At 33.3% G+C, this 8747-nt stretch overlaps 1 protein-coding gene across 2 annotated transcripts; it reads right to left on the bottom strand.

Annotated features, from left to right (window-relative positions):
• Positions 1-256: 256 nt before the first annotated feature.
• On the bottom strand, positions 257-6802 carry LOC115980001. 2 transcript variants are annotated; one of them, XR_004089268.1, is made up of 6 exons: positions 6345-6802; positions 4673-4727; positions 2944-3045; positions 1454-2333; positions 1195-1326; positions 257-713 (listed from the first exon to the last, which is right to left on the bottom strand). XR_004089268.1 is itself a non-coding variant. In XM_031102166.1 (4 exons), the coding sequence occupies exons 1-4, from the start codon at positions 4919-4921 to the stop codon at positions 2258-2260; spliced, it is 312 nt and encodes a 103-aa protein (XP_030958026.1). In that variant the 5' UTR covers positions 4922-6050; the 3' UTR covers positions 1863-2257. The 2 variants fall into 2 exon arrangements, 1 of the variants encoding a protein (XP_030958026.1); XM_031102166.1 differs by lacking the exons at positions 257-713; positions 1195-1326; positions 6345-6802 and adding an exon at positions 4843-6050 and having other exon boundaries at positions 1863-2333.
• Positions 6803-8747: the final 1945 nt, after the last annotated feature.

The following is an 8747-nucleotide window of genomic DNA, read 5'->3' as shown; positions in this document are numbered from 1 at the left end:
ATGTTGAGAAAATTACTAGGCTAAAATATAGGTTTCGTCCCTAAAATTTGCATGAATTTCATCGTCCCGAAGCTTTAAAAAATCATTTTTCATCCCTAAACTATTGAAAATGTTTTGCTTTTTGTCTCTTAAAATTATAAATAAATAAAAATCATCCTTAAACTATTGAAAAAATTTTGTTTATTCATCCTTATTTTTGCTTCTAAACTATTGAAAAAAGCTCTTTATAAAGTTTGAGGGACGAAAAAAAAAAAAGTTTTCAAAGTTCAGTGACTAAAACATAAAATGCATGCAAAAATTAGAATGTGCAATACAAATACAAATAGTAAGACAGAGCACAATGGTAAAACTGGACTAATATCTCTAACACATACATACATACATACATATATAAAAGTAGTAGGACGAGCATTGTTTAGTATTTGCCTTAAGAAAGCGAGCGAGGAAGACAAACGCTGAATTTCAGTTTGTTGAAGAGCATAATAATCTTCATCATCTTCTCCACAGAGCTTAGATATGGTTTCGATGGCTCTGAAGTAATTGTCCACACAATAATCGAACTTCAAAATTGTAACCCTATCACCATTGCAATCCGATGGTTTCTCCGCAACTGGACCATCCTTCTTCTCCTTCTTATTCATTGGGCATTTGACGGTAAATAGCTTCGAAATTTGAGGTTCTTCTCCCTCTTCTATTGTTTTCGTTTTCCTTCACTGGTTTTTGCAGCGGTGGCATTATTTTAATCTACCGGATGATTAAAATAGGTTTTTTTTTTTTTTTTTTGCTCCTCATGAACAGTGCACATCTATTTTTAGATGTGCACTGTAGCAGTGGAGCTAAAATTTTTAGATTTAGCTCCATTGCTGGAGCATCATTTTAGCAGCAGTGTAGCTAAAATATAGCAATATAATAATATAGCTATACTGCTGCAAATGCTCTAACAAGGAAAACAAAGACAGTTTCCTGTAGCAAATAGGTGTAGGAACTTGTTTCAATTCAGTATTAATTAAATATGTCCAGTTCCCCATAGGCTGTAGCAAAAAGGGATGGGGATTTACATGTTCTACAAATCCTCTACCCCATTCTTTATGGAGGGAGGAAATGCCTGTTGAGCTAGAGCTCATTGGCAAGCTAACTTTTTGTTCTATTCCAGTAAAATTCCAAAGTACTTATCTAAAAGGTAGAGACTGCTACCTCTGTATGCCACCACATTTCAACATTGAGCATCTGAATACAGGCTCCAATTTTACAAAGCAGGGATCAGTACCCTCCTGATGCACAGAAGAATAGATAACTTTCATTGTACAAGGAAGAGGAACTTCCCACCTACATTGTAGAAAGGAAAAGAAGAAATTACAAAACCATCTAAAGAAGACTTAATATATATGAACAAGAGAAGCCGAGACAATATTTAAGGAACATGGAAACTGGACAACCGAAGCAGACTTCTTACACTTCCAGAGATCCATTCCCATTTCCCCAGCAAGATAGCCCATACGAAGCTTACATTTGGATTCAGATGCATTAGAGGGCCGCCTTTTGACATCCCATGCAACCTTCCCATTATGATCTAGGCATAATACAACTCTTGGCAAAGCAACATCCTTTGAAATCAAGAAACTGCCTGAGCTGATTCCCAAGGAACCGTTGGGTGACATATTCTCACTTGCAGCAGGTTCCTGTCCAGAGTTATGTTGTATTTGATGATTCAAAACAGAAGATCCCGCGTCTTCGTTTCATGTCAATAACAGTGGACTTGTGTCATCACTGTGACTCCCTGCTCATTTCTTTTGTTTCAATATTCTGCCCTACAAAGGACTTTCAGGTTTTGGATTACATACAGATGCTGCTCACTGGTAACGTTTTTTTTTTTTTTTTTTTTTTTTTTTTTTACCACTTTCTTCTTGTACAGAATGTTCTTGGGCATCCCTAGGAACCCCATCCACAGCATGTGCTTCTGATGAATTTTCTGAAAGTTGAACAGCAAGACCTTGAACATACTGGTCATTGCAGTCAAAATTATCAAGAGATTTTTCTATCGGAGTTTTTCTAGGTCTTCCTCTAGGCCTCTTTGATTAAGATGTTATGGCCTCATTGTCTTCTATTGGTTTTTTTCTAGGCCTTCCTCTTGTCCACTTTGATAAGGTTGATTTGTCCTTCATGGCCCCATTGTTTATATTTCCCTGTTTTGACTTTTCTATTGAAGGTGGCACCTCTTCCTCATCTACACTGGCATTTAGAATACACCATATCTGAATTACACCTCTACCAGTAAGTGGGTTACCAATCCTGTGATATGAAGACCCAGGAGGATGAGCAGCAACAGCAACAAACTGGAAAGAAAGAAAACAGAATGAAGGCAGTCACACAAAAATGATTTAACATGAATAATCTAAATAAATTGTCCCAAATTCTCTACATAAAATCAAACTACACAATATCTAAAAGTCTTATATTTCTTGCAAACAAAATTTGGCTACAAAGCAATAAATGTGCAACAATGCTCAACAAAACTAATGAGGACACAAGTTGCTGGGTTGAAGTAATTAGTATGAAACTAATTAAACAGTATCAAATCTATAGGAAAATCTAATGGAAAGAACAGTATATCACTTGTCTTCTGAATGTGGTAATTGTGATTTTGCTTTGGTGAAAACAAAAAGAAAATAGAAGCAGGAGTATTGTGCACTAGGTACGGCACTTGCATTTCTTTTTCCCCTTTTTTTTTTTTTTTGTTAAAATGAAAAATCTTAGAGAGGATAGTAACAATAGTTACAAGTTATAATGCATTTATTGTTACCATATTTTTATATTAACATGCATGACATGACACCTAATGTTTGAATTTAGAGTAATTGTTGTTTCACATCATCTGGAAAAATATACCAACTGTTAGTTAACAATGAGATCTGAAATGTGAAATTGGAAAGTGGTAAAAATTACCTTGCATTGCTGCTTTTCCATTTATCAGTGTCTAAGGCATCCATACCAACATAAAGGAATATAAAAGTCTCTGCAATGAATGATATTGCTGCAAATGCATACCTGAGATAATCAAACCATTTTGAAGATTAGAACCTGTCATTGAAACTTCTTCTGTCAAAACATGTAAATTGCTGACAGATATTGATGAATTCAATAGAACAACAAACAATAAGATAGAAACAAACATAAGGTAAATTGGAGATTTGAAGTAAAAAAGGAAAGAGAACAAAGTAGATAGGCAAACTTTTGAATTTGACACCTTTTCAAATGAAATTCACCAATGGGGTATTGGCTTATTGCTTTGTGAGATATTTTTTTACATTAGAATGTTGATTGAGGATCCGGCTTGAGAGATCCTTAATATATTTAAGCAAAAATCATGACCACTGCATCCCTTTTGGTCAGAATTTCAATCTAAAGTTACTAATTGCCCTCTTTTTATATGAACTACTTCTTTGCAAGTGCATTCTAAACCTTCTTCTTTGGAATTCCTATTCAATTTTAGCTGCTGAATTTTGCAAGCATTTTTTAACCAAGGCGTCCTCTCTCAGTTTCTAAAGGCCCTATAGAGAAACTTTTTGTTTTGACAGACAACAGGGTGCTTGTAGTTGACATAACAATAATTTGAACAAATTTTCTATCCATCTCCCTTTTTCTTTTGTTCTCCTTTTTTTGGTGAGGCAAAGGGGGGTGTTGATGCTCCCATATTATTGGCAGTTCAAACAAAATTTACATTTTACTTGTATGCAGCCATGGGCTTGTGAACATGACACAGTCTTTTCACACCAACAGAGAGAAATGTCAACAAATTCAAGTGAAGGTGCATTAGAAGGCCATTGTTCTTGTAGGCATTATGATATTCGTATACATAAATTAATAAATTTAACAACTCAGATTGGGGGCTTGGGGTTGTTCTATACTATCACCATTAACCCATGAGCTTTCTTCGACAATATGCCACATGTAGTGAGACATGACAATGCTGCAGAAGAATTATGTCAAAATCCCACTTAGATTTATAATGCTGCAGAAAAAAGGGAAATTTATTAATTTTTAAGAAATATACAGCAGGGCAATGATTTCACAGTCATTACCTGTCTTGTTCCAGTCAGACAGTGTTATTTGTTTGGAAAAGCAGTTTGAGCTACTGATATGTCATTTCACTAAATTCTTCTGTTTGTGTATACAAACAAACTGTTTCTGAAACGAGATTATATCACTTCTTTTTTATTGGGTGGTAACTCAATTCATTTGAGTCATACCATTGTTGAACTAAAGATTACTCAAACATTGAACAAGTATGGTACCATGTATTCCGATGGAAGTCCAAAATGCAAGCTTAAACTATGTACATGCCTGACAAGATATAAAGTGATTTAATATTGATTCACTGATGAGGCTCCCAAAGGAGATAGTATAATGAAAAGTAAGACATTCATCTTCAATTTTTTTTTTTTTACTATTCCATTGTTTGCTATAAACCTTCAATATTCCAATGTGACATAAACTATATAATTTTCTTTACATGAATACTTCTAATTTTGAGCATACTTTTTGGAGGTTGAACTTGAAGGCATCGTGGTTATTCCAAATCAAATAACAGTAAAAAAAATAAAAATTAAAAAAATTAAAAAATAAATAAAAAGAGAGAGATGAGTAAAATGATATAAAAAGTTGATTTTGGTACCTCAGCCAACATGTATGACAAATAGCCATAAACATCATGAGTGCAACTCCATGGTCTGTAGTGGAAAAATGACAATGTCAAGTTATATAACAAGGCTTATGTACAGGTCACAATTAATCATTTAGGTAAGCAAAAGCCAGTAAACCAAAATGTGATCATACTGGACTCACTGACTAATAAGATATTCTTCCACAAAAACAAATAGACAATTTCAAGATTGTGTTGATTAGGGGATTCCTTCACATTCATCTCAATTTTGAGATATGGTTCCTGCTTAATATTTTTCCACGTTCTCGTTTACCACTGACTCAAGCTACATTCTTTTTCCCCTCCATCTTTTCCTTGTATCACCTGCATCTGATTTTCTCAATAGTTGCACTCCCTACTGCTATTTCTCACTTAGCTCTCTGCTTCTGTTTAATTCCCAAATCCCAATTCATAAAACTTCTCAAATTCATGCAATCATGTAGTTTTTCAGTACTTTATCAAAAAAAAGAAAAAAGAAAAAAAAATGTATTTTTCAGTAGATGAATTAATTACAAACTCAGATCTTTTAAGTGTGTATATATATATATATATATATTTAAGCACTAGAAGTATGTAAGGACAGAGGTGCATGGATTTCATAGGTTATAGAATAATGTCAATTGATCATGAATGGCATGAATACTTCAAAGTGGTGCAATTTTGAAGATTGCATCAGACTCTGAATGTGTAAGGCTATGAATTCAACAGCTATTTGTGAGGGGATGATAAGCATGTATGATTACAGAAAAGCAGAGATCTTTTATCATTATTACGATGGAACCATCTAAAAGATCTCACAGTGACAAATTTTGACATGCAGAAATCTGAACATTGATAAAGAGACAATGCAACAAAAGATTTGAACAAATAACATCCAAAAACAAAAACAAAAAGTAAAACAGAATGCATTTGATTGTATCTTCCGAAGTAAATTGTTTATGATATAGCACTTATTAGACCTGCCTGAAAGTTACCATATAGGGAGTTAGAAGATGATGTCTACCAAAATCCCCACAAAGTACATTAATATTTAGCAAGCCAATAAGCCACCAATTATGACACTGACTTTGCAGTCAAATGTCAACAAATGAGCTCAAAGATCTATGCAGGAGAAATGATTTATATGTGCTGCAATATTGGTGAACAACCATGAATTTTTAGATATAGGGAAATGAAAAAATTCCTCACAACTTAAGAGGAAACAAGAGTATTCACATATGTATATTTGCCCCAGACAAAAACCTAAACAGACATAGCATGCCCGAAAAATCATTAATAAACAGGCATGCTATGTCTAAATTCAATAAGATTCAATAATCTATTCATAATTTCTTTCAAGCCGACATCATCATATAACACCTCTCTTGCTGCATCACTTTAGCTTGGAATCAACATTGAGTTCGGAATTGGAGGGTTAACATTCAACTCAACATTGGATACTGTTTGATCTCTCCTATATAGAAATTGGAAAAGGAAATTCCAATTAAACTCCCCAAATCCAATCCACAAAATATAGTTCCAAAGTAAAGAAATCCTCTTTTTCCAAATTCCACACCACTAGAACCCAAATTCAAATATAATCCAATTCTGAGCAACTACTTACATTTCACACACACACACACACAGAAAGAGAGAGAAAGCATACCCAGCATTGAAAATGAATGGAGAAAGCAAATAGAGGAAGAACAAGTCCTCACTAAACACTAGTAAGCGCGAACTCTGGAATTTACTGACCAGCAACACCACCACACTCCAGAGCACAACCCCCTATATCCAACCACACGCATATTCAACCAAGAAGTACAAGACCCCATAATTGAACAACACACATAGTTTCGTTAGCCCACTGGTTCTGTGACTTGTGTTGCAGGAGGTGTCCAATAATGAAGCAAAAGCACAGAGATGAGTGTGCAAAGAAAACAGTGAGTGCAAATAATAATGATAGTGATAGTGCTGAGAAATGAAGATGATGAAGATTTGGAGCACACCCATTTTTCTGATGATGAATGAATTTGGCATATTCACAATATGGGTTTGGAGAGTTTGATACAACCTTGGACTCTGATAATAATATCTAAAGTTATTCTTAAAAAAACACCCGATTGGATTCTCGGCGTCCACGGAAGCAACCAATATTTTTCAGTAAAAAAGAAAAATAGGTAAAAAGGAATTGGATTTGTTTCCTCTTAGATATTATATTAGGTACTAAATGCAATAATAAAAATTTAAAAATATATATTAGGTTTTAAATTTTAAATTTTTTTGTTAATTACAAACTTATGAAATTGTTTCGATTTGAAATTCCCGTCCATTTTTTTTTTATTAATTTCCATTATTCGAGATAATGAGTAAAATTGTTGATAAAATTTTGTGTATCATTTTAATTCTTTCTTATTTTAAATGAAACTTTCTCTATGTACCTCCGCTATTTAATGGATGTCAAATTGATTTTTTATTAAGTTTTAGATGAAAATAGAATTTAATCAATGGGTTTCAAAATGAAATAAATTTTTTAAAATTTCAGAATTTTTAATTGAAAAAAAAACATGTGCAAGTCTTTTTATTCTTTTTCAATAAGTAAAAATTTTATTAGAAAATGAAAGTCAATAAAATAGACCAAAATGAGAGACTTGTTAGGCCAAAAAATAATTTGTGTATGCGTGTGGCCCAAAAAAAAAAAAAATCTTATGAGAAGGTCTTTTGAGACTTTTTTATAAGAGTATGTTTGGGTTCCATTTATTATGATTTATGAAAAGTTGGTCTCATGAGATACTTAAAGGTTTGCATGGGTTGGATAAAATGTTTTTTTAATTTAACCTGTCATGTGTAGACATCAACCCAACTCACATGAGTAGGTTTGGATACTCATTGTCCCTTTTTTTTTTTAGCCAAAACCAAGATTTCATTCATTGTGAAAATTGATTGAATCTAGATACAAAGTCGCTAGGGCTGGGGGAGGAGTATCCTCTAAACCAATAACATTCTCAGCAATATGTTTAGTGAAAACGGGCTAGCGACTTAGGTTATGTTTGGTTATCATTTTTGTTTTTTGTTTTCCAAAACTTGTTTTTAAGAATAAAATCAAAAAATAACTTTCTTATGTTTTCAAAGTAAAAAACCTATTTGTTTAGTTGAAAAGGAAAAAAAACATACAAAAGAAGTTCCCATTTCAATATTTTTGGCATCCATTATAACATAAGCACAGAAGAAAAAAATAAATAAATGGAAGATGAGGGAAAATCCGAAGTTCTGGTATTGATGGGTTTAATTCCCTTCCAACGAGATTAATATATGGGTTCATCTGAGTTGGTCTAGAGATAATGTACTCACTAATGTATTAATTTATAACATAAACCATGATCAGACCAATATTTAAATTAGTGGAGTACCTCTTTTCTTTTGTTCTTTGAAAATATGTTAATCGCTTGTCTAAATAAAAAAATCTATTAGCAAATGTCAAAAGAAGTGGTTCTCCCATTAGCACGTAGAATTGGCGAACCCACACATTAAACCTTAAGGCCGCCACTTCCAAAAGCTACTGCCACATTAGATAAAACATTAGCAACAATGTGAGCTTCTAGCAAGGCAAACATATATCAATAGCAAATTCTTGGTGCCAAAAAGCAAACAAATCGCACCTCAATTTGACTAATTTATGCCACCAAAAAGTAAATTGAGGCCCCTATAACCTATTCAAGTCACCAATGAGCAAAGGTGGTCCTCTTCTTTAAGATTGCTTAGTTAAACAGAGTGGTGTGCAAAAATAACCAGTCCCCGTGTGAGAGAGGGGAAAAAATGCTAAAATTCCTGGTTTTGCTTCTAATGGGGTTCGAATTGAGGCGTTGATTCATTAATTGTGGGTTTTAAACTGTTTTCTCCGTGTTTTTAAAGAGCTTGAAACGGAAAGCAGGTAAATGCATGTTTTTATTTCCTTTGTATTTTGAGAATTGAGAATTATTTTTGTTTTCAGTTACTAAACAAGTTTTTTGGGTAAGAAAATAGAAAACTATTCTTAAGAATAGAAATCAGAGGAAAAAAAACAATTAAC

Source organism: Quercus lobata, chromosome 3 (genome assembly GCF_001633185.2).
Source record: "Quercus lobata isolate SW786 chromosome 3, ValleyOak3.0 Primary Assembly, whole genome shotgun sequence".
NCBI classification, from domain to species: domain Eukaryota; kingdom Viridiplantae; phylum Streptophyta; class Magnoliopsida; order Fagales; family Fagaceae; genus Quercus; species Quercus lobata.
This window is presented reverse-complemented; position numbering and strand designations above follow the sequence as displayed.

Excerpts from the sequence above, each read along its gene's own strand:
- LOC115980001 (XM_031102166.1), bottom strand. The coding sequence starts at position 4,921 with ATGAATGTGAAGGAATCCCCTAATCAACACAATCTTGAAATTGTCTAT. Across the intron at positions 4,728-4,842 it reads GAAGAATATCTTATTAGTCA|ACCATGGAGTTGCACTCATG; the intron begins GTGAGTCCAGTA and ends TTTCCACTACAG. Across the intron at positions 3,046-4,672 it reads TGTCATACATGTTGGCTGAG|GTATGCATTTGCAGCAATAT; the intron begins GTACCAAAATCA and ends TGATTATCTCAG.